This window comes from Terrapene carolina, unplaced genomic scaffold (assembly GCF_002925995.2).
Source record: "Terrapene carolina triunguis isolate 2854851 unplaced genomic scaffold, T_m_triunguis-2.0 Scaffold69, whole genome shotgun sequence".
Lineage (NCBI taxonomy): Eukaryota > Metazoa > Chordata > Testudines > Emydidae > Terrapene > Terrapene triunguis.
Genome location: NW_020664420.1, coordinates 62908579 through 62935307, shown reverse-complemented (window position 1 = coordinate 62935307; position 26729 = coordinate 62908579). Strand labels below are relative to the sequence as shown.

Below are 26729 nucleotides of genomic sequence, written 5' to 3'. Positions count from 1 at the left end.
AGAAAAAAGTGCACAGGTTGCACAGACAGGTATTTATTTAAATGTCCCATTCTGACACACAGTCAGCTGGTTTGTACTGTCCCTGAATTCTTCTCCAAATCTTTATTAATTTCTGATTTTTGAGTGTGATAGAATGTTTGTTATTAATTAAAACACACAGATTCTTAGTTGTTTTCTGAAGTAAAATTAAAACTGCAAGAAACTCAGTGAACCCATTAATTCAGGGGAAGCTTTACCTGTCTTGTGTATGTTAGTGTTTCTCCAGTGTCCCTCAGCAGCAACCCAAACAAGTGAGTTTGGTTCTATTAGTAGATGCAGATGTGGGGAAATAAAGCTCCGCTGTCACAACCTCTGCACTATATGGGCTTGGTCCTGAGAAGTGTTAAACACCTAAAACTCCCACAGAAATCTCAGGATCTACCCCTATTAGCCCAGATAGCACCATTGGAAATGTCCTCAGCAATAAAGTATAACCATAGTAATCTGTATCTAACATGCCCAGAGGCACCTGAAGGATATAGTGGAATGTCAGGAATGGTGTAGAAGAAACTGGGGAAGTGAAGGGCCCAATCTGGTGGTTCTTGTACACTCACTGACTTCAGTGGAAGTTTTGGGTGTGCAGAGAAGGTTCAGATTAACAGATTATAAATTGCTCTTTTACTATATCAGGCCAGACAGGTGGGAATTCAAAGCTAACAGGCCCATGCAGCCTTAACTCTGCCCTCTTGTCACCCATCTAACCGGGGTAGCACAGCCGGCGGCTTGAGTGCAAACCTGCCTGGACCCCCCTAGATACATACTCAGTTGGCTAGCCCGAGCCACTGCCCCTACCCTGGCTACACTGATATTTTTAGCATGCTAGCTTGAGCAGAGCTACCATGGGTACATCTATGTGAGCTGGGAATCCTATTTCCCCATTCAAATGTAGATGTACTCATAGCATAAGGGAGTTTTAAAAGGCTATAAATTGTACAGTGGTGGTATTCTTTCGGGGCAGTTGGCTAAGTGTGTGAGTTTATGCCAGGATCTGGAACCTCCTGAATCTCGTGGTGCCGAGGGGCAGTGTGAGTATGTACTATGAGCCTTGCTCAAAGAAGATAGAGGGAAGGTGGCATTCCCCCGTCCCTGCGATGCAATGTAGAAATATAATTTCTTTCAATAATAAAATAGTAGAACCTCTGGCGAGATTACAGGGAAAATAAAGACTTCACCCGTACTGACAATCCATAATTAAAAAGGATAATTTTTTAACAGGAAATATGAAGAATATCTTTTCTGTGAATGTTACAAGCAGTTGGGGATGAGGGGGACACAAACATCCAGTTGAACAAAATTAATTTAAAATGTATTGTTGATGCTTACGCTACACTAGTCTCATTGAGCATTGCTCTTCATGCTTGAGTGGAAATTGTGTGGCAGGTTTCAAAGTTAACATTTGTTATTTTAAAATTGTTTTGTGTGATTCAGATCTGACCCATTTTAACTTTATGGGGGCAAGTGAGAAATACAGAGAATCAGATTAGTCCTCTAAATCTTTTCCCAGTAGGCTATTTGATTTTCAATCAATTGGTCATTGCAACATAGCAATGCATAATTGCAGTTTTAGCTTTCTGAATTTTCAGTGAGGTTTTTGTATCATGAATTTTTTTCAAACCACTGTATTTTTGATCTGATTGTCTCTGCCGGGCTTTAAAAGCTAAATTTCTAATCCTCTCTTCTCAGTGAAGAGAAACAGGGATCACAGCTAAATGTATTTCAACAAAAACTGCTTCTGTACATACAGAAACATTGTGGCAAATTACTCAGCAGGCAAATGGATTCTTCCTAGAATGAATCACAGTAGACGGCAGTATGATATTTTCAACATGCTCATTCAAGAAGAATGAAATGACTGATACTTGTAAATGGTAGGGCCCTTTTCCGGCAATGACACACCTCTGAAAGCAGTTTCTCAAAAAAATGAAAAAAGTGGAATTTTTTTTTTAAGAGTAAAATTGCTTTGGTAAATCACTCATTATCAAAGTCTTTGCAGAAGGTCCATCTGTCTTCCAAGGTACAAGATCAGTGTGTCTTCATGAATAGCAATTGCTCAATAATAAAGAGTTCAGCAGCATGGCCTTGTGACTAAGCATGGAGCTGAGAGCCAGAGACTCCTGCTGAGAGCCAGCACTGTTGGCTGTGTGGCCTTAGGCAAGTCACTTAGAGACAAATGTTTTAAAATGTGCTTTACTTTTTGGTTATGTCAGTTATTCAATGCGTGGCTTGAGAGACTTTTTGACTCATATCTTCAGATACTGAGTATGCACAGCTCCTGTTGACTTCAGCTGGACTTGTGGGTGCTCAGCAACTCTAAAAATGAGAGTAGGCTGCATGCCCAAAAACCATAAATTAGAACCCATCTTGGCAGATATAGGATTTAATGTCTTTATCTCAACTTCCTCATGAGTGAGTAGGAATGATACCTGCATATCTTCTTCACAGGACTGTTTGTTTCATTTATGTTGTTTAATAAAGCTTAGCATTAATTAGATAATGTATGTGAAGTGCTGCAATTTCTCAAAGTATAAATTAAAGGAAGAGCCCAGGTGTTTGGGTATAAATCTACAAGCCATAGGACACATAGCCAAAGGTATGCTAGAATATGAATTGCTAGCAATATCTTTGGATAATTTTATCACCTATGTGTTACAATATGGCATTTCTCACCTGAGGAAGTCAGGCAGTCAGTTCCCGTGCTGAGAGTTGCAAATGAAATAGCTTTAGCTTTGGGAATAGCAAGCATGCTATTCCTATATAGCGGGGAGGGGGGGAAGGATGGAGAGTCATGCGGTAAAATGGATTAATGCGGTGTTGATCCCTTTCTGTCAGGACAATTAACATGAGTCAAATAGTTGCCCTACTTAAAGCAGATAAGGGGGTACTGTATTGTGCTCCTCTTGTTAAGATTAATGTTCCTATATTGGCAGCAGAGAGCACAAGATTTATTTCCTGAACATTATGTGGATTTACAGCTATGTCAATTACTGCTGAAAGCACAGGACCATGTTCATAAAGGGTCTTTTTAGTGTGATGGGAGAGGTTATAAGAAGGATGCAGACATTTTGAAGTATTAAGGGGAGTGTGTGTGACATGTACACCACCTTCAATTTCTAAGTAGCGACTTATGCTGACCCTGGTGTGTGTTGGTTGTTGGTGGGTTTTTGTAATACTACATTGAATGCTTAAGGAGCAACTTAACACTGCTGTCTTTGGCTTCTTAGAGGATTTGTATTGTTGTTGCATGATTATTTGATGATAGAAATGTGATGATTGAAAGCAGAGAAATTACTCTAAAGTAGAAAAACCACAACCCACTGGAGTATAGTCTTTATATACACCTCTACCCCAATATAACGCTGTCCTTGGGAGCCAAAAAATCTTACTGCGTTATAGGTGAAACTGCGTTATATTGAACTTGTTTTGTTCTGCTGGAGTGCACAGCCCCGCCCCACTGGAGCGCTGCTTTACCGCGTTATATCAGAATTCGTGTTATATCAGGGCACGTTATATTGGGGTAGAGGTATATATGGAATGCCTCTTAAATTTCAGGGCCAAATACCTGCCTCATTTGTACCCTGCGCCCTACTGGCTTTAATGGGGTAGAATGGAGAGTAGAAGAATTTGGCTTTCAGAGGCCAATGTAAGAATTGATTCTGCCTTAGCAGGGAAAGGTGGGAACATGGTAATGAAAATTTTTTGAGTAAATTGTGTCAGACTATTGGAGAAGCTTTGTTATTACTTCGTCTGTGACTGAAAAGTGTTAAACTTCAGCTAAGTTTTGTAACTATACTTTGAAGATGTCTATGCACCACTCACAGTGAAGGTTTATTGTTCATTAAACACTCTAAAACATTTTGATCGTGAGTGATTCGTTTGACAAAAAAAATGGGGGTACCATATGCAATGCAGAGTCCCAATTAAAATGTTTAGCAGCCTGCAGAGATTAGAGATGACTTTGAATCGGTGAGTAAATTCTTTTCTCAGTCCAAGAGAGCTTGCACTAGTTGTTGTTTTCTAATATTGTGGGCGTAACCAAAGACCGCTGTTGGGATCAGGACTACATTGTAGTAGGTGGTCTACGAAAAAGGAAGATGCAGCCTCCACACTCAACAATCTTATAACCTAAAATGGCAAAAACAGATCGAGGGTGGGAGAAAGGGATGCTGATGCAACATACAAGCAAATGGCTCGACCCTGCATCAGGATCTGCCAACCAGACCCCAGCTTCAGGTTTGCTTTTTAATTAATTAATTGTACCTTCATGTGACCTCTTGCTTATTTGCTATATTTACCAAGTTCTGCCATTGATCGGTTGGAATGCTGTCAGGGGACTTTGCCATAGAAATTAGGTCCAGAATTCTGAATAGTACACAGGCTTGCTTTTAGGCTTGGAGAAGCACCCAGAAAAAGTGGCAGGGATAAATATCAGCTCCCTTCACTAAGGCTATGTCTACACTACAAGCTAGGTACACATACTCACTCTCGCTTGATGAAATCTAGTGTGGGTATAAATAGGAGTGTAGCTGTGGCAATGTGAGCGGTGGCACCAGCAGCACAATTTAGCCATGCTGAGTACGTACTCACCGGTTTCGGTCTGGTTTGTACTCAACATGACTAAGCTGTGCCTCCATTGCTGCTGTCTGTACTGCTGCAGCTACCTTGCTATGAATACTCATGCTAACTTGATGAGAGCTAGCTTGAGTATATGTATGTGACCTTGGAATCGCATCCCTAGCTCCAGGGTGGACATAACCTAAAAGATTATTCCTGCCATTTGTTACTTTGCTCCGCATTGAAGGTATTGTGTTGGATTCCTGCTTCTGGCTCCAAAGAGACTGAAGTGTGCCCGCCCTTGGTTCTGTGTAAACTTGCCCACATTAGCCCAACAGATCTTAATGCTGCTTGTCATTTGTGCTAGTAAGAAGACTGACTTTTTCAGTGGGGTGTGGGCCTCGTCACAGTTATCCATGTGTTTGTCACCTCAGAGTTGTATTGTTCTTGATGGTGTGACATGGGGTTATCCTGGAAGAAGGAAAACATCTGAGGATTGCAGCAAGTGCAGGACTAAGTGTTGTTTCACATAGATGGCACATTGCCCTTGTCATCTGCACAGGCTGCCAATTGATTTCTACGTGAATTTTAAGGTATTGGTTTTGATCTTTAAAGCTCTAAATGGTTTGGATCCTGGCTACCTTACAGATATATTCATTCTCTCTCTCTCTCTCTCTCTCTCATATAGCTGGGAATACCAGAGATGCTCAAGCTAATAGCTCCCTGGTTTTAATAAGAAGGGGCAGGGTGATAAGGGCATTTTCAGTGAGAGGCCCTGAGACTCTACAACTCATTTGCTGTCTTTAGTCTGACACAGCCCAACTGAATGACTCATGAAACAATGTGAGGCTCAATTTATTCTTCCAGATTTTCTTGGGAAGGAAAGGGGCTTTGAATGGAGTCATTAAATGAAGAAATGCAGAAATGTATTTGGACAGGGTTATGCAATGGGGTGGAGAAGCTTGTTTGACTAGGATTATGGACTGGGATAAGTAGGGAGGACGTTTATTTGGGTAGGTCTTGGGAATTTTCTTTGAGATGATTATTCTAATAAGTTTTTGGCTGTATTTTTAAATATAGTGCCTAGAGCTGAGGATAGGTATATATCTAACTATAACAAATAAATAAATACTTTTTACTGACACAAAACCTGTTCAAGAATGACTGTGTTTCCTTATGTTGTAAACAAGTACTCAAAATAATTCTGGTTGTTTCCGCTTTGGCGCTCCTCTTTCTGAAATATGTACCTTTAACGCTGAATCACCATCATGTCTGCCCATCTTAGACAATTATCTTTGTTACACACTATACCTGATTCATTAAAGTGCATATTGCACTAATATCCTCCAGTTAATAGAAATATAAATTCATGAGGAAAGAGCACTGGTCTGCCACTGTTCTTCCTCCTAAATGTAAGTTAAGTGTTTAGGGAAAACTGACCAGTCTCTCCTTTGCACGTTCTCTCTTTACATGAGAAAAAGGGGCTCAGCAATATAAATAAACCAAATTAAAGGGCATCCTTTTTCCAACTCATGCACAGTCACCCAGTGGATTTTGCTGTAGCAAGTGGTGAGATTGTCAAATCCTGTATCTGTATTTAAGAAACAGTTTGTTAATGTTATGACTATTTAAAATGGTAGTTTTGGAAGCTAAGATTGGGTAATAAGTAAGGATTAGGGGCGTTACTCAACCACTGTAAGACTCAAGAGAATTTTTCCCCATACAACATTGCGTGGTTGCCCAGCTACATGATAAGGTTGATTTTTTTTTTTTTTTTTTTCAGTTTTGTCTGAGGCATCAGATTCTGTCAAAAGTAGGATGCTGGATTGATGGGCCACTGGTTTAACCTGGCATGACAAACCCTATGTTTTTAAATATACAGTGTCAGCAGATCATACGGATCATTCTAAAAGACAATGAACCTTAATGGCACAGTTAGTGCAGTTTTGTTAATAAATCCCCAGTTGTGCCTTTGGAAGTAGGAATTAATTTTCTTGCTGAGAGATCTTGAAAAGAGCAGGAGAACTTTTGAATCCATTATCATCAGTAGTAGTAATAGTAATATTTAATTTGGATTTCACAAGTGACTCTTGTATCTACAGCCTGCTTCTTTTGGAAGATCTACTGTATTCTCCGGGAGAATGGTATGGGTGAGTGAAGAACCTAGTTTGCTGCAGAAGTGGTTTGCAAACAATGTCCTAAGCTTCATATGTGGTCATGAGTATTATGAAAACAAATCCATGTGCTCTAGCACAGAACACAAGCCTACTGCTTATCTGTGCCTGATGGTTGCTCTTCCCACTTTGGCACTCAAGCAGAGCAAAGAGTACTAAACACAACACTACTCATCACAGGGCCTGATTGAGTGAAGGGTACACTTGGAATTTGTCCTCAGCTCCTTCTCCCTGGGTTTAGATAAAGGAGTGGAGTGCCCATCACAGAAGTGTTGCCAGAGAGCCGAGACAATGAGAAAATGGCCTTGACGTGGGAATTGTCAGGTACAAAGAGTTGCATGGAACGTCATCCTACGTTCTTCCTTCCATCCTCCTTGGCTACAGCTTCCTTGGGCAGATGGGTGGGGGAGGAAGGGGAGAGACGGGAAGAAAGGAGATGCTCACTTCCTCCTTCCGCAACTACCAAGTGGGGACTAGAAAGAGGAAATTTGGCCTCCTTCCTCCCATAGATTATGTTGAAATGGCCTTCCCTGAGAGTAACTAAGAGAGAGATGTGGATGTTAAAATGGTTCATAAGTTGCAGATTTAGGACTATACACAGCCCCTGATCTATGGGAGACTTCCATTGATGTGAGTTGCACATGCAGGCTGAGGACAGCCTATTGCTCAAAGATTTGTTTCTATTCTCTCTCTCATTTGTTTCTGCTCAGAGAGGGAAAAAAATGGAGGGAATATTGGACATAGCTTTTGGGAAGGAAATGTCATCTATCGTCTTTGCTCTTAGAGCCATTTACATCTTTCTGCTGAAGAAAGGAGTTAGTTATGTTAGTATTTATTTAACATTTATATTGTGGTGGCATTGAGGGTATGTCTACGCAGCATTTTGGAGTGAGCAGGAACAAGCCTCCGAGCCCAGGTTGACAGACTTGGGTTAGCGGTGCTTGTGCTAGTGCTCTAAAAATAGCTGTATAGACAGCGCTTTGAAGTTGTGTCTCCAGCTGGATCTCAGACTCTGAAGCCTAGGGCAGGAGGCACTAGAAAGAGTTTATATTACACACTTCTGTCTCGTACTGTCTCTGTTTGCAGTGCACAAACTGAGAGATACAGATATAGACATAAATCGCATTTTAAAAACTACATTAATGTTGTTTAAGTTGCAAAATGAAGCACTTGAAAGTTAGGAAATACCAGCATTAAGGCTGACTGTGCAACTTAATTTCATCTCCTTGTGTGTGTTATGATAGTTTTGAATTATATAATTATATACAGTACTATTTTTCCATAGGACCCCGACTCATTAAGTGCACAGTGATCAGTGCTTACTGAATAGGTAGCCATTCAATATTTTTTTTATTTTTGTCATTTAATGTGTGGCCCCATGCCTTGTTTACTACACCCCAGCCAAATCCTGTCCTGAATGCAGAATTATTAATTTCTTTATGATCGTCTCTAGTGTGCTTATCACTGTAGTCTAGGGGTGGTCAATAGGTGGACCGTGAACCAAATCTAGACTCCCAGTTGCTTTTGAACAGATCCCAAAATCTTTTTATTTATTTATTATCGTTATTGTTTTGGGTTTTTTTATTTTGTTCTCTGGTGTTTGGACCTTGAAAAAAAATAATTGCCTACCCCTGCCATAGACTCTGAGTGCTTCACAGACTTAGTGAATTTATCTCCACATCTTCCCAGTGAGAGAGTTTCACTCTTCCCATTTTACAGATGGGGAAAACTGAGACCGCGACCTGCCTTAGGACAGTAAATGGCGGAGACAGGTTAAGATTGAGGACTCGCTGATTCCCAACCCTATGCTTATAGCCTTGAGACCTTGCTGCCTTCCTGCTACAGTTGCGGAGCATCCATCACTGCAGGAGGACTAAGCTGGAAGTTTGTGGCAGAGCTGGGAATTGAACTCGGATCTTCTTTGAGTCCCAAGCTAGAGCCTAACCACAGGACAACTCTTCCTCACTTCTGACTGCTGTCGGGGGGTGAGTTTCCAATACTCTGCCCCTCCAAAGAGCCTTCTGGTGAGGGTCACTAGAGAAGAAGTCCGTACTGTCCCTCCCCCGTCCTTTATTTTTTGGGCTCTCCATCCCATAAATAAGTCCATATATGCTTTTGCTGCTGCTCCTAACTTTCCAAAGCAACAATGTGAAATTGATGTGATTCTTGACTGTTTCACAGTTGCTCACAGGGTTCTTAAATAGCAGCAGTAAAACTAAACAGGCTTGTTAATTGGCTTGGCACACCTATAAACCGTAGCCTTGACACCTCTCTCTGAATCCTCAAGAAGACAGTGCAAATAGTTTAGATTTTTAGTTATTAGGGTAATAACTGTCCTTTGATATGCATTTTGTGAAAGTAATGACATTTTAACAACATGTGATCTCACAACAAAGTTCTCATATCAAATCTTTGCTGAGAATTGGGAAGAAGACTCCATTTTATGAATGCAATTAATGGGTATGGAGACCATTGAATTAAGACAATCTACATACCATGCATCTGAAGAAGTGGGTTTTTTTATCCACAAAAGCTTATGCCCAAATAAATCTGTTAGTCTTGAAGGTGCCACCGGATGACTCGTTGTTTTTGTGGTTAAAGACTAACATGCTTACTCCTCTGATACATACCATAAGACCCCTTATAGCTCCACCCTGTACTTTGACCTCACCCCCTACTTGAAATGGAGCTGCGCCTCTCTCCTCACCCCCATTTCCAGTCAGGCAGTCAGGGCTGGCCCAAAGTAATTAACCCAGCAGCCAGGGTGTGCGCGCATGACTGGGTGGCCAGGCGTACAGTGGATCTTGGTGTTAAACACCCTGTTGAGATTCATGGGGGTAGTTAGTAATTATCAGAGCTAATTGTTTCAGGCTGTCTGCAAACTCAGGCAGATATTGCTGTATTGGTTATGCTTGGGTCATTTTCAATCTTTTCTTCACAACCATGAGGGATAAAAACTTTTATTGTTATTATTAATGCTGAGATTTTTATGTAATCCCATAGGCACAGGCCTATAGTGCCTATGGCTTAATCTGGCTCTGGTGCAGGTTAGTAACATATACATTAGCTAGTTTCCATTGTACTCCATTTGTCCTATGCAAGTTATAAATATAAATGTTAAAAGGGAGATATTTCCCCTCCCTATATAGTATGTGTTTGTTTTATATTATTCTGAGCCTGACCCTACTCCCAATAGAATCAGTAGCTGCAGCGCTGATTGTATGTTTGATCAGTATTACAATGCCTTATGGATTTTGCCCCGTGCAGTATTTTTACCTATCTTTACCCACTGTGACTAGGTCAGCAAGAGTAGTTTGGAATTATTTCAAAGAATGGTTAGGAAGATTCACAGGTATATTAAATGTATTAGGAAATGTTAATATCCAGGAAAAAAATAAGTGAATATTTTTTTCTAAAATATTATTTTAAAAGAACTATAAACAGATTGATTTGATTTGAAAAATCTGCAGAAGATGTGTTCAAAGAGCAAGAATCCATAATAAATACTTAGTTTTGCTAAAATTTGGATGGCTCCATCCTGGCTTGTTTTGGCATGCCATTTGTTTAATATTGAAAAAACATATGAAATGACTATGGAATGCCTAATATGACCTCGTTACTTCAACAGGAAAGTCACAAGCTGTGTGTTTCATATGTCATTTGATATACTAGTAGTTTTTGTGCTTTTTGGGGACTAATATAGAAAAATTGTTTCATGAATGTCGATTCTTTGGGTGTTTTTCTAGAAACCTGCAACAATACAATGGAAGCATTTTTGAGTGATTTTGGCTTTTCCTTAGATAATTACTTAAAAGGGCAATTGGCTATGGTATTTCAGTTTTATGCCCTAGGGATTATACAACTGAGATTGTTTTAGGGAATATTGAGCTGTCCTCTCACTAATTCTAGAAGATGATTGTTTTTGTAGGATTTTCCATTCCAGCCTTGTCAGTGCACTCACTGAAATGGACTTTGATTACATTCATTTCACCACTTGGGCCATAAAAATGCATCTTTGTGGAGTATCATGTAGAAAAAGAGCTATAAAAAATAAGTGTAAGAGAGTAAAAACAGTTGAGAGAGCTATTCATTTATATGTCAATCTCTTTAAATGAATGTTGATGGGCAAGTAGTTCTGTAGCCTTTTGTAGTGCTGATGAAATGTAAATAACACCACAAACAGCATGACTTTTACAGACAACAAATGTCTACACACAAATTGCAGATCATAAATTCCTTTGTGTTAAAAATTCCCTACTTTTATGTTGGAATATTTTTGTTTTCAAATCTTTTTCCTCAGATGTGACCAAGTTGTATGTATCCTTGCTGTGATTTCTCTTAAATTCTTGCTGTGAACTTTAGTGTCCTGTTTAGCCGTATATTAATGTTGAAGGCCATCATGAGAGCAGACTAGTGCCAACCCTTCCCATCTCTTGTCCATATTCTCCCTCCACATATATGCACCGTGGTACAGTAGTTGGGCCGGGGCGGGGGGAATGTACTATCCTGTTTTATCTGCATTTTCTAGTGAAATGCACAAATGACAAAATCTTGATAATCGCAAAATCCTAAACACTAAAATCCCTAAATTCACGGTCAGATTCCTTCATTGGTATTTTTAAATGTGCTTTTCATTATCCCAGTGACATGTCATGCATAACTCCCCATAGAAGTTCACATTGCAGACTGCTTTTTCCTTTGGTGAGTACGGTATTTAGCCATTTTTGCCTGGCAGTTTGTACCATCTTTGAAGGGGAGCAGGAAATGCTACACAAATGTTTTAACCGCCATTTATTGTCCTCTTGCTGCTGCTTCAGTTCCTAGATGGCATTCCAACTACATTTTGCATTTTCCAGTAATCAAGCACCACCTTCAGTGCCTTGCCTGAGAATCTTCCTGGGATTTCAAATTTGTGCTGTAGAAATTTAAGATGAACATTTGGTGGGATTTTGGAGTGGAGATGTATTTTTATTTGGACATTTGATCAGATCAGAGGGAATGTGTATGTGTTAGTTATTTTTAGAGCCTATAATAAGCTAAGTACTGTAAAAACAGAAAAGAAAGCACAGTGCCTGCCCTGAAGAGCTTACATTTTAAGAAAGACAAAGCAGATCAAGAGATAGAGGCAGGGGAAAGGGAGCAATAAACAATTAAGGTGATCAGGTGGTAATTGGCTATGTACAGATAATGTGAAGTTTTAATGACACAGTGGAGTATTTTTTTTTAACTATATGAAGATACAGTCTGTGCGTTTCCCATCTAGATCCTGATCCTAGTTCATTTGACACGTCACTGGTTTTTAAATTGTGTCATAATCTGTAGCTGAGGTGAATGGGAGACCAAAGGGTGGGTAGGGAAAAAGAATGTTCTTTCCATACCTCAAATACAGAGGGAAGTACATAGGCTCCCTTTTTAGTTTGGTACAGCGAAGACGGGCTTTGCACGATTGAAAATAACAAAATTATGTCATTAGCACAGCTATTCTTGTACAGGAGTTTGAGTTAGGGTGATTCCAGTTTGGGGAAAAGACACGTGTAGAGCCATAGTTCAGTGATAAAGTATGGCAGGATAAACAATTATTTCAAAATATGTAAAATGGCAGATTATACTATTGCATAGGTGGGTAGGTTTCTATTAGGCATTCTTGTGTGTTTTTGTTTCCTATAGTTCATGGTCTTCATTCTGCCACTAAAAGCCTATTGAAGTCAATAGAAGTCTGTCTTTACATGACTTCATTGGACTTTGGATCGTGCTCATAAACTGCTGTGGTTGTTAAATTATTTGTTAAAATTCAGCCCAGGACCTACCAGGTATCAGCACTCATCCAGCCTACTTATCACAGGCACAATGGTGACTTCCTGTTTCCAAGCTCAGTGACTCCGTCCAGATTGACATCCCATCTGTCCTTGTGTGATTTTCAGTAATCCTTAAATATATTTAAACTTGCCTATCTGCAGATCTAATAATGTTAATAATACTTTCAGAGAGCAGTTCACAAAGCACAATGCAAACAATGTGTTTAGAGCACTGTGCAAATAATAAGTCATTAACTAATATTTATCTCACCTCTTTGTGACAGGGAAGCAGGTATCCTCTATCCATATTTTTACTAATGGGGAAGTTGAGGCAGAGACATGAAGTAATTTACCCCAGGTCACAAAGGAGTCAGGATTAGAACTCGAGTTGGTCTCTCCCAAGTTTGTTCTTACTGTTTTAGATCAGTGGTTCTCAAACTTACTTAATCGCTTCCCCCCTTCTTTGTATCTGTAGTAGTTTATGCCCCCCATACAAGTAGATATACTGATTAAAAAAAATCAACATGAAACTTTCACTAAATATTAAAAACAGTGAGGCATTGATTCAGACAGAGCCAATGATCCATTGTAATAAGAGTAAAAGTAAAACTGTGATCGTGGTCGATGCTTACAATTAAATGTGCTCACCATGTCATAGCAAACGGATTAACTTACAGACGACCAGCTTTGTATAATGCTATGCAAGTTTAACAGAAATCTGTCAAAATGCACAGCGCCAACTAGAGTCAAATGTACAGCACCGTCTGAGGACCTGATATGTCTGGAGGAGTCAGCTTTTCTAGTTATTGATTGCGATGGGCAAAATGTATGCAGTACATTTTTTTTCTAAAGCTTCTCACGCCTCCCCAGAATACATATTGCGCCCCCCCAATTTGGGAACCTCTGTTCTAGATCACATGATCTCTTAAAGTTATGATATGCAGTGGTCACCATTAAAAAGTTGGTATCTGCCCCAGTAATCTCAGAGTGGTAACTAACCTGTTGCCTTTTTCCTCTCTACTAGGGTACCAGTGTACTGCATTTGCAAAAATCACCTTTTCAATGGTGAACACTGCCATTTAAATACATTCAGTCCAGACTTGGCACACAGAGTTAGATTTACGTGGAGCCAGCAGATGCCATGCACATATGCAACAAAATTATGTTACTCTTTAAAAAAAAAAAAAAAAAAAAATGAGACTTTGGCAACAATTTGTAAATAGTGGGGGGAGGGGTGCTCTGCAGGCAGTAGAGTCATCCTGTAGCTAACCCTAGGAGCTCGTAGAGAGGATAGTAGATCTGAAATTATGGTAGATCTCCCAGCTTTGTGGCTCCTTTTACTAAGCTTTCTTGCTCCAATCTTGTGAGCTAGTGGCATATTGAAACTTACAAGAACCCTGTGCTTATCATTACCCTTCCGACAAGCAAGAGCAGAGCTGGTTGGAAGAATAAAAGGGTATTGTGTGTGGCTTCTGTAGGCTTGAGTCACATGCTTGTGCCTATGTAATCAAATTTAAAAGAAACCATGGCTTCTGAACTAAGATATACAGTATAGTACACCAGTGATCCTATGACACTAATTCTTTTACAGGAAGAATTCTGCTTTCCTTGGTCCCTGGTTGAGGAAAAAGTGAGGGGACTATTCTGAGCCATTTCAGTTATTATAGTAAAATATGTTGGCTTTGCCTACTCTGTTGGATTGATTGGGTGCTTTACCATTAAATGCACTTGTTTCTGTTGAATGGGAGAATTCAATACCTACTAAATTAGATCAATATAAAAATTTATGAACAATGCAGGCCTTGTCAGAGAACTCTTTTACTTGTGCTCATGTAAATCTCCCTGGGAGTTACAGCCTCAGGGCTCAAATCAGTATTTAGTGCACACTAAAAGATTCATGATGTCTGATTATACAGACTTAATTGTCATAAAGTGCTGGGACTTTAATATGTTTTCTAATTTTGTGTCATTAAGATGCGGCCCACCTTGAGCTTTAAGTGTCTGATTTCAGTCTGTGTCAGTAACGCTGCCTTCTCTGTCATTGTTCACCAAGGAGAAAGCAGTATATCCCACTTGACTGCCTCCATTCTCTTCCCTCTGCCTCCCCAGTTTTCATATCCTGTAACTACGAGGTACTACAAAATTACAACTATAACTTCCTTTGCAAATAAATTGTTTTTTATTTATTGAAAATCAGTTTCCTTTAAAGGGACACTGTAAAAATTAAAATAATGTATCTTATCACTAATAACTTGGATTATTTAAACTGAAAATTCTAAAAATTAAATATGTTCTTTTCACCATTTATCCTTTTGTTCATTTTAGCTGATCACTCAGCTGCTTGTTATTAATTTGAATTACAGTAGCTTCTAGAGGCTCCAACTCCACTCTGCCAGGTGCTATACAAGCAGAGAGTGAAAGACCGTCTCTGCCCAAAAGATACAGTTGCCAGGTGTCTGGTTTTCAACCGGAACACCTCGTCGAAAAGGGACGCTGGCAGCTCCAACGAGCACTGCTGACAGGGCTGTTAAAAGTCCGGTTGGCAGCGCACCTGGGCTAAGAAAGGCTCCACGCAGCTCCCGGAAGCAGCCGGCATGTCCCTGCAACCCGTAGGCACAGGGGCGATCAGGGAAGCTCCATGTGCTGCCCCCGCCCCGAGCGCCAGCTCCGCAGCTCCCATAGGCCAGGAACTGTGGCCAATGGGAGCTGTGGGGGCGTTGCCTCCGGGTGCGGGCAGTGTGCACCACGCAGAGCTGCCTGGTTGCCCCTCCACCTAGAAGCCGGACATGGCAGCCGCTTCCAAGAGCCATGCAGAGCCAGGGCAGGCAGGGAGCCTGCCTTAGCCCTGCTGCGCTGCCGACTGGGAGCCACCTGAGGTAAGCGCCGCCCAGCCAGAGCCCAACCCCCCTGCCTCAGATCAGAACCCCCTCCCGTACCCAAACTCCTTCCCAGAGCCTGCACCCTGTACTGCACCTGCACCTCGTCCCGTACCCCAGCCCTGAGTCCCAGCACCCCAAATCCTTCATCCCCAGTCCTACCCCAGAGCCCGCACCCCTTCCACACCCCAGCCCCCTGCCCCTGCACTCCAAACCTCTTGACCCCAGCCTGGAGCCCCCTCCTGCACCCCAAACCCCTCATCTCCAGCCTCACCCCAGAGCCTTCACCCCCTCCTGTACCCCAACCCTCTACCCCATCCCTGAGCCCCTTCCCAGACCCCAAACCCCTCATTCCCAGCCCCACCCCAGAGCTCACACCCCTAGCTGGAGCCTGCACCCCCTCGCACACTCCAATGCCCTGCCCCAGCCCTGAGCCCCCTCTCACACTCCAAATCCCTTGGCCCCAGCCCGGAGCCCCCTCATCCCCAGCCCCACCCCAGAGCCTGCACACCCTGCTGGAGCCCTCACCCCTTCCCACACCCCAACCCCCTGTCACAGCCCAGTGAAAGTGAGTGAGGGTGGGGGAGAGCGAGCGACGGAGGGAGGGGTCTGGAGTGAGTGCGGAGGTGGGGGCAGGGAAGGGGGTGGGTAAAGGGTGTTCAGTTTTGTGCAATTAGAAAGTTGGCAACCCTACCAAAAGAGCATAGTCTAACTGAGAAAAGATGGTCAAGTATATGTAAAAAACAGTAGTAAGGAAAGGGGGAGGACAAGGGAAACAGTAATAAGAACATGCATGTATACTGGCCATTTTCACTTTGATGATGAATGATGATTTCTGTTACATTAATATCTAGGTCTCAGTGTGGATCAGGATGTGATTGTACTAGACATGTTTTAAACATACACCTCTACCCCAATATAACGCCACCCAATATAACACGAATTCGGATATAATGCGGTAAAGCAGCGCTCCGGGGGGGACGGAGCTGCGAGCTCCGGCGGATCAAAGCAAGTTCGATATAACGCGGTTTCACCTATAACGTGGTAAGATTTTTTGGCTCCCAAGGACAGCGTTATATCGGGGTAGAGATGTATAATGAAAAAACTGTCCTATACCACCATTCAAACAAAATTAAAATTTGGAGGCTAAACCATTAGTTAGACCTTGTTCCTTTTAAATTTGAGAGGTGTAGATTTGAGGTTGAAGACACAGTCCAGAAACCTCTAGCATTGAAACAGGGCATAAAATTCAGTCAGAGCAAGTTTAGTCTGTGATTGACTCAATGCCTAAAATGTTAAATGTTTTGTTTATACGATGTCTTACCTCTGTCCATAAGAGTACTTGAGCATTTGGGAACTCCCCTCACTGCCTGTCCCTTTTTTCCTAACCAGAATTTTAATATGTCAATTGTGGCTTAGACCCTTATACATCTTGTGTTTGCAGAACTGCAGGACTGCCAATAAGCTGGTTGGGAGATGGGGAGATGACACCCTAATTTTTGATGGGGGCCAAATAGAGGTTAGCAGTGTTTTTCGTCAAAATCATGAGTGTTTCAGCTTCCTCTTTCCACATCCCTTGCTTCCAGTACAGCAGTTTTTTAAGATGTAAATCAGTTGTTGAGATCAAGAGGAAAGTTGATTCCTGCCATTGACTATGGCAGATACAGATACTCCCCAGGTTACACAAGACCCGACTTACACAAATTCACACTTACAGAAAAAGTTCCAGAAATAGATTTTTGAGTTGTGGAAATTTTTGCATAACGTATGTTTCCGACTTACGCAAAATTCGAGTTATGCGAGGCTTTCTGGAACTGAACGATTGCGTAAGTCGGGGGCGTCCGTAGAAGCTGCTTGTTTGCAGTGACCATGCTTACAAATTAGTTGGGAAATTGTAAATTATGTTAGGTCACTACCGGCGAACTACTGTAAGAGGAAACAAGGTGAGGTAAATGCAGACTCAGATTATGAATATGTATGTAAACCCTAGTAGCTGTTTAACCTTGTGCTAGTCCTGTTTGGCTGGATAATGTCATAGTGTCTGGCATGGCACTTTAGTATTTTGAGATTTTTCCTTCCTTTTTTGGTATACCATTGGCTTTGTACGATATTAAGTACTAATAAAACTAAATTTTATAAGGAAAGGGGATTTCTTTGGTTAAAGAAAGTCCAAAATCTAAGTTTTATAAACATAATAATAAACATAATGTTTTACAAAATAATATATAATAATAAGCATACGGTTTTACAAAACCTAGTATTAATAGAAATGTTTTTGCAATGATCATAAAATTGCAGCATTGTGATAAAGAAAAATTGACTAAGAAATAAACATGAAACTATTTTTATTGTCCACAATGAATTACATGTAAAAAATAAATAGCATAAATGGTGAAATATGTAATATGCTTTCAGTATTGATACTCTTAGATGTTGTTAACACAGGTAAGGAAGCCTGGGGAGTTTAAATGTGATTTTTAAATGAACATTGTCCTTTTATGCTGCCGCTCAGCGTGTGAGCATTGTTGGCCTGTTTTTTAATTAGGACCACAGCTGGTAGTCATTGAAGAAAAATGTACAAAGGGGAGAGGTGTTCACTTGACTGTGTGATACTGGTTTTATACAACTTAGAGAATTGTAGCTATTATTGACCTGTGGAGAGAAGGCAGTGCTTTGGAGGAGAGTGTGTGTTAAATAGTTCTGTGAAACAGATGCACTTTACTTTATAGTAGAGCTGGTCAAAAACCTGAAAAGACTTTTTTTCAAAAAAACAAAAAACACCATTTTTTTTGTGAAGTATGTGTGGTGTTAATTTGTGTATTACTTGAGAGCTAATTATACAAGCCCATAACATAATATTAAGGAGAAAAAAGTTCATAGATAAGAAATGTATGACCATTGCTAAGAGCAAGAGTGTCTAGAGTGCATAGTGTAGAAAATATAACCTAATGCTTGAAAAATCAACTTTCCTTTGTCCCACTGGGAAGTAAGAAGCTTTCCATGGTGCATGAAGGGGCACAATTTCTACAGCATAATTAGGCTTTCATTTGTGTGTGTGTGTGTGTGTGTGTGTGTGTGTGTGTGTATATATATATATATATATATATATATTACACGCACACACACACACTATTAAGGTTGCAAAGTATTGGGATTCCCTCTGAGACTTTTTCCACTTGTCTTATCCAGAACATCTTGCCTAGTTCTGGGAGAATACTTTATCCAGTTCTCTGGAATCCAAGAAATTCGTTCAACTCAGGATTCTTTACTGAGGTTTCTTTATTGGCATACAATCAAACTACACTTGAGTTGATCAGGCTCAAGTGTAGGGGTTGGATTCAGAGTACACATCCACACATCCAATATACGTAATCGTGAGTCAGTTTATATACACACTTATACTTAATACTATTGGTTAACGACTTTTATGGTTGGTCTACTAATTTTTTTTAACCAATCCCTGTACAAATCATGAACTGTCCATGAGCTGCAAAGTGTCCTAGTAAGCAAAACTGCAGTTGCAAGCTTATCACACATTATTCTTACTATTTCTTTATCTACTAATGACATGTTATTTACAAGGCCACTTGTGAATTTATGCCTTGTCCACTGTTAACCTCTGTTTCCTCACTACTGTTTTCTTTCATTGTTCATGCAAGGCCTACACAAAGTCAAACATTTAAAGTTAGGAAATGGCAGAATTTAGGTTGTCTGTGCAACCTTATTTTAACCCCCAGTGCATATGCATTATGCACAGTGTTTAATTACATGATCACATACTGTTTTTCCATAGGACCTTTAGATCTACCACACAGACCTCTGCCACTTGAGCTAGCAGAGTAACTGATAGCAATAGTAGGTTGTCATCCTCTATGGGGACCAGCACTAGAGGAGGATGGGATACTCTGCCAGTGGATACCACAGATATTTTCTGACAGCAGAGGAATGGAAAGACTAAGGAATCTTAGATTCTGTTCTAGGCTCTGGAACAGAATGTACTCTACTTGACACAGACTCTTCTTCCCATTCCCCACAAGCATGACTCCTTTCTGCCCCACCCCCTTTCACTTGTCCAAGTCTTATCTCTTCCACACCACTGGTTCCTTGTCCCAGTCCCATTCTCCTCACCTAAATAGGCTCAGTGTCTACTCCTCAGGCTTCTGATCCCAGTTCTAATCTCTTTGTCCATCAATTCCTTGTCTCACTTCTCCAGACTTCGAGTCCCACCCCACCCCCCAGCTACTTGCCGCCAGTCTCATTGCCCAGCCAGTCCCATTCTGTCTCTCCCCCTTCCCCCCCACACACACCCCTGCAGCTCCTCCACAGATCTGTCTCACTGGCATAAATACACCTCTACCCCGATATAATGCTGTCCTTGGCAGCCAAAAAATCTTACTGCGTTATAGATGAAACCGCGTTATATTGAACTTGCTTTGATCCGCCGGAGCACGCAGTCCCCCGTCCCCCCCCCAGAACACTGCTTTACCGTGTTATATTCAAATTCGTGTTATATCGGGTCGCATTATATCGGGGTAGAGGTGTATATGGGAAAAGGTATATTTTCAATTTTATTTTTTAAAGTAAAAATTGATGTTCATTCCTCTTAGATTGCCCATTTTATCACAATTTTCCTGGCTGATCATAAATTTGCATATGCCATCAGGTAAGTATGGGATATGCCTTGTGTTCCATCTCTCATCTAGTTTTCGGTTCCGTTTCTATTGTTCTTTCCCATTCTGGATGGCTTTCTCCATTCTTCGGTTTAGTTGTTAGTAGCATGTTCTCTGATATCTGGGTGTACTGCATTTTAATTTCCAATATTTTTAATTGAAGAATTACATATTTACACAAAGGGGGAAAAATACAAAGATCCCTTAACGCTAATATACAGCAGACATACAGTGAAGATTGAAAAGCATCTAAAGAGTATTGGAATTCACATTTTGAAATTGTAAAATATCTCTGGGACCTACCAGACTGTACGAACTGTAAGGACAGGATTTTGCCTTTAGTATGATTGCTTAACCCAGATAAATTATCTAGGATAGAAATGCAGGTCTGGTCCTTGCATTGCAACTTCAGTAAATCTTTGTTGTTTAAACTCACTAGCATGAGACCCGGGAAAAAATTATCTCAAACAACTGCAAAATGGTAGCTCTGTAAGTGGAATTCGTATTAGTCTCAAAGTAACATTTTAAATCCTTGCATGCCATATTCCCATTGTTCTCTGTAGGAAGGTTTCACAGACTTTTATGTCTGAAAGCATTCAGATGGTTAAAGGACACTGCACCTTCTTTTATAGCACAAGTCTCTGAGCTAGTATCCACTGGGATAGTGTAAAAAAGCTAATGGACGCAGGCTTCCAACTAAATTACACTGCATTATTTTTACCCTTGTTATGTGTGTTCTCTCTCTTAATACAGTATATGCTCCTCCTCAGGAGTGTTCCAGGAAAAGCATTCAGCTGCATGTGGATTATTTTATCCCATTTTGTGATTTAAAAGTTCTCAAGTGTGAAATTCACACTTGCTGTGAACACTGATGCCTCCTAGTAGTTTACAGTAGTGGTACATTAAAAGAGTGGTACATTTGGTAGACAAGTTTAACCTGGATACATTTTGATTGTCTTACAGCTCCATTTAGCAGCCCTGGCATCACTAAAGGGAGATATAGTGGAGCTTAATAAACGTCTGCAGCAAACAGAAAGGGAGCGGGACCTGCTGGAAAAAAAATTGGCAAAGGCTCAGGTGAGTGATGGTTCAAGATCCTGGAAATGGTCTGGGTTGTTTTCTTCAAACAGAGGAAAAGAGATTAAAGATAACATACACTGATATCAGTGGGGAAAAGTTTTAAGAAAGCATAACAAATATTTTTGCCAAAGATGTTAAATTTTTATGTTTTGATGGTAAGTGTTTAAAAAAAGTCAAGAAATAATTTCATTAAATTGGTTTAGTTTGAAGCCAGAATAAATAACCAGTTGTAACAGGGAACATTTTAAACTATATTGTTTCAGGAAATATAAATTACTGAAAGGCCAAGTTGGCTTAGATGATTGAGTATAAAGTCTTTAACTTCTAGGTCAGGTTCAAATCCAGTTCAGATTAGTAGTGCTCAGAAGTCATTGCGACTCAATAGCTACTCAGGGGTCTGTGAGAAATTATATGGTGGTCTCAGTCCAGTTTCTAGTGGGCAGGTGTCCATATAACTACAATCAACGTCACAACTGATGTTCAGTAGAGAAGCTAAGGACTGAATCAGGGTGCCCTCTGACCCTTAGAAATGGTCCTTTCATGTCAGAATAAAACAGGTAGGAAGGCAGATGTGGAAAACTTGTACTGTTTTCTATATTGTAATCTTCTTTAGACACAGAACCTTTCTTTTCAAACGCAGTCACTCTGGCACCTTTCACATGCCTTACATTTCTAAACTGACTCAAAATATAAAAATATGGTCATGTATTCATAGAGTTTAAGGCCAGAAGGGACCATTAGATCATCTAATCTGATTGATATATCACAAGTCATTAAGTTTCAGCCACTTACTCCTATACTGAGTCTGTTTGGCTAAACCATATCTTCCAGAAAGGCATCTAGTCTTGATCCAAAGACATCAAGAGAATGAGAATGCACCACTTTCGTTAGTAATTTGTTGCAATGGTCAGTGACCCTACTATTAAAAATGTGTGCCAATTTCTAACTTAAATTTGTCTGACTTCAGCTCAAAGGCACTGATACTTGTTATGCCTTCCTCTTCTAGAATTACACAGTATTTTCTCCCTGTGAAGGTACTAAACACTGCAATCAAGTCACTTCTCTATCTTCTTTTTGAAAAACTAAATTGGTTGAGCTCTTATGTCTCCCACTGTAAAGCATTTTCTCCAGCCCTCAAATCACTTGTGTGGCTCTTTTCTGTACCTTCTCCAGTTTTTCAACACCCTTTTTAAAATATGGACACCAGAACTGCACACAGTATTCCAGTATCTGTCTCACCCATGTCACAGACGGAGGTAAAATCACCTGCCTACTCCCCTGTTTATATTTCCCAAGATTGCATTAGCCTTTTTTTGCCACAGCATCGCATTGGGAGTTCAAATTGAGTTGTTTGTCTACTATACCCCTAAATCCATTTCAGTCATTGCTTTTCAAGGTGCAGTCACCAATTCTGTGGATATGGCATACATTCCTTGTTCATAGGTATGTAACTTTACATGTGGCTGTATTAAAATACATTTTGTTTGAATGGGCCCCGCTTACCAAATGATCCTGATTGTTCTGTATGACTGCCTGTTGTCCTCATTGTTTATCAGTCTGCCAATCTTTGGGTCATCCACTAATCCTTCAAAAACATTTGCTTATTTTTTTTAAATGTTTACGATGACAACTCTGGACATTCTTGTTATCCAGATAAATGTTTACATCTTTTTTTTTAATCCTGCTAAGCTCTTGGACTCAATGGTATTTTGTGGTTATGAGTTCTGCAAGCTAATTGTGTGTTTTGTGTTTCCAAATCTCCATTGCTCCTAGAAAAAGTAAGATTGAGGTCAGGAATTAACTGTACAACCTCAGACAATTCTGGGTGAGACTAACTTCCATGGCCCTTTTACTCAGTAAAACACTGGCAGGCAATTTATTGCCCTTCTCGCTCAGATGATGAGAAGCTCCAGGATGAGATGCTGCTGACAGATAGTACTAAGTCATGTGCTTTTCTCCACAAAAGCTGTCCCAGAACTATTCCAGCAAATGTGCTCTGGGAGTAGCTCTGGGAGCAGGACAGTTTCTCACAACACGTATGTTAATCAGAGGTCTGACACTGACTTACACGTGTCAAGAGCACTCCATAGGTCTGCTTTAGGAAAGCAAACTTTGAATGGGTCAGCAGTAGAATGTAGCAACTATACCCTCCTGTAGTCTTCAAAAAATCACATTGAATCTGCATGGTTGCACAAGCTGAAGAAGGTGATAGCTGAGTGGCTTCACAGCTCATCTCCTTACCTTGGTTCATACTGTCAGACATTGGGGCCAGTGTGGTACGGTACACATTGTGTATGTTGGCAGTTTTGTTCCAGTCCCGTTTTCCCCTCTGAACAGATTTTGCCTCAGTTCTTGAAAAGTATCGAGAACACAGACAGGATGATGATAGTGGTGTATGAAATTTGTGGCCACATCAGCATGTAGATGCACATCATCTTTTGAAAACACTGCATGTGCAGAATTCTTCTTGTCCAGAGTGTTCTACATTATACAGAGTTGTCTTGATACAGAACATATCTGTTTACTTATATTTTGATTTTACTTCAATTATGCAATGCTGGGGAGGGGTGGCCATCAGAAACAGACTGGAAAGACAGAGAGCTCAGCTCCCTGGCATATTTGTCAGCTATATTAGTGGCTATAATGCCACTAATGTTTTTTTGCTCTTTCTCTCTCTAGTTTTTACTCTACTTGTAGTTACTTATTTTGTGTTTTTTGCTCTGGCACTGTAAGTCATTATACTCTAAAATACCTGAGAGTTTGGGACCTGACTGGATTCTTTCTATCTGGCTATATTCTCTCTAGCTGCGCGCTGCTGCTGCTTCCACCAATACTAGTTTGAATTACTTTCTCATTACCATTTGATCTGACTGACTATGTACAGTAGATCCTTAAATGGAGGCATACATAAATTCTCATCTCCTGTAGTTTTTTTAAAAGTATTATTTACATAATCAAGTGGTGATCCACAGAGAGACTAGAGGATACACTTGCTAGCAGCTGCTGCATATTCCTTTTTCACCATCAGTGATTTGATTTCTTGTGTATATTATTGCTGTGTATATAACTGTAGGAAATTGGGGCACCAGTGCTGGGCATGCCCACTGAAATCAGCACACACTTGTAGGGGACTCTGGAGTTCTGGTGGTTGTACACTGGTTAGAGCCAGTTGCCTAAACTGTACCTCCCTATGTCTTCAATCTATGGATCCTGTTGGGATTAACCTACACTTTCTCACCACTCTGAGGTTAGCAAAAGTCCGTTGGTCGGTGTACAGTGTATAGTTCTTCCCCAAGTCCTCCCACACTAAAAACCAGCTCACCTTTGTGCCGTAGTGGAAGCAGCCGCAACTAGTGTCAGACATATTTTTATGCTTTGGGTTTCAGGAGAGACGACAGGATCAGGCCTTTCACCCACTATATGCTCCTGTTGGCATCTCCTCTGACATATCACTCTGAATAACTTCCTGCAAATCTACAAACTGCTGCAAGAACAAACTAAAATTAAAACCACTGTCCTCCCATATCTATAAAATGACTTCCTGTCTCCCTCAAGCGCAACCCACTATGTGTCATTCAAAGATGTATAGAGGTCCACTTCCGGTTTTGATATAAACCAAACTATAATCCATAGGCAGTGTATGGAGCTTAAGTAAAACACGGTGTGAGAAGATAGTTGTCTCATTTGGATTCAAATTAATTTGAAGCTTTAAGCAAAGGTAAAAGGGTATAAAAAGCCACACAGGTCAGAACTGAAGAAAAAGTTTGTTGGGACCAGTGCAAACAGAAACAGCCAATGTTCATGAAGCTCTAATTTCGTTTTAACTGCTGGATCAGGCAAAAACTGAAGATGAGGGAACACAGAAAAATACAGACCATGTACAGTTGTTTTTTGTATAAATGTTTCCTTTTCCAAAGTTGGTTCAAGGTGGTCCTCCTCCTGAGTAGAACTATTCAGGGAATACATTCCTAAAGGACTACATTCCCAAGATGCATCATACTACTCAGAATTTGTCAATGTTGTTACTCTTTCTTTAAAAAAACAAAACAAAACAGTGGACTTAATGCTAAAATGACCTTGGAAACGAGGGATTTTGTAATTAAGGATTTTATCCTAAATTAGTTACTGCTGCTTCCTTTCCCATTCCTTTTGGAATACTACAGCAGTGTATCTGTTCTACATACAAAAATTACACCTTTCCATCAGGACTACAGTGTTCATTTCTCTGATCTGCAGTGATGCAGAGTGGAAGACTAAAGGACTGAACTCCTAGACATGAGGCAATTCCAAAAGCCATACTCTATGTTCTGATTAGAAGATTCAACTTTGCCATTCCTTTTGCGCTCTTCTGGTTTGCTGGATGACATGAAATCAAGATCAATAGTTGAGCTAAACAAATAATTAGAAATAGTACTTAAATGGATAGCAAGTAGATGTGGTTTACCTATACTCTCATTCAGCCTCAAGCATTACACAGACTAAACCCCCAAACAATGAATTCTTATCCATGTGGGTTGATAGAAAGGGGCTCAGGACACCAGAAAGTTGCTTATATATAAAAGAGACAAGAATTAACTGATGGCATCCCAAAAGCTTCCACTTATCATAAATTAAAATACAATATTGTTTAAGCAAAGGTTTTGTTTCGTCAGAACTTGTTAGACAAGTTTATTGTTGTAGCTGATTCAGGTGATGACTTGTACTCTTCCTGAAATATTGTGTTACTGGGATTACTTCCACCTCAGGCAGGTGCCTGAGGCTCTGGGGTTTTTGTTACTTTAGCACTGAGATTAGGATTTGGTATTATCCTCTAGCTGAGTACAATAAGTATAATGCAAATGATGATACTGTTAGTGTTTCTTGTACTGCAGGTTGCTACACATTATAGGCAGTTACACCTAGTTGTGCCAACATCTTGCGGTTGAAGTATTTTCTCTTATCTTCTTTCTCACTTCACAGTTTTTATTGGTATGATGATTTTTCCCAGCACCTCCCTTTCATCCAGAAGATCTGACTTTAAAGTGCCAAAGGTGTTCCCAAGTATGGTAACTTGGTTCTGTAATGAAGTAACCTCTGCAGCCTGTCCCAGAAACCTGGGTCACTTAGGCTAAAAACTTTACTGGAAACCCTTTTTTTCTTCCTGGCAACTGCTCTTGATGTGCACACCCCTCCAGGAATCCATGGCTTGTTCTTGTGTCTTCCTTCTCTGCTGAGTGGTACCTTTAATCATTGCAGTGAGAAACTTAGATATGAGACCAAAACAAAGCTGAGGAGAAAGAGAGAGGGTCTGAGGCATTTATCTCATAACTGGAAGTAAATGATGTGAGAATAGATTAAAAGGACTAAATATGTACATCTTGGATAAGAAACAACTATGGGGTGCATGAGATAAATCTGATATTTGAGGAATATGAAAAACAAGGAGAGAGGAATTTAACATAATGAAATGGGGTATAAATAATAATGTGGTGAAATTAATGAAGAGAAATTTTAAGTTGAATATTGGGGGAAAATGTATCAAAAAGTACTAGTGGCACATTTAAA

The 26729-nt window shown here is 40.4% G+C and overlaps 1 protein-coding gene across 4 annotated transcripts in view; it reads left to right on the top strand.

The window, feature by feature from the left end:
- Positions 1–26729, top strand: part of MCC (MCC regulator of WNT signaling pathway) — a 331118-nt gene that overhangs the window by 211461 nt on the left and 92928 nt on the right. For all 4 annotated transcript variants that reach the window (XM_026649202.2, XM_026649201.2, XM_026649203.2 and 1 more), the window contains one exon: positions 21069–21182. In XM_026649202.2, coding sequence (XP_026504987.1) covers positions 21069–21182 — 114 coding nt within the window. The remainder of the gene's footprint in view (positions 1–21068; positions 21183–26729) is intronic.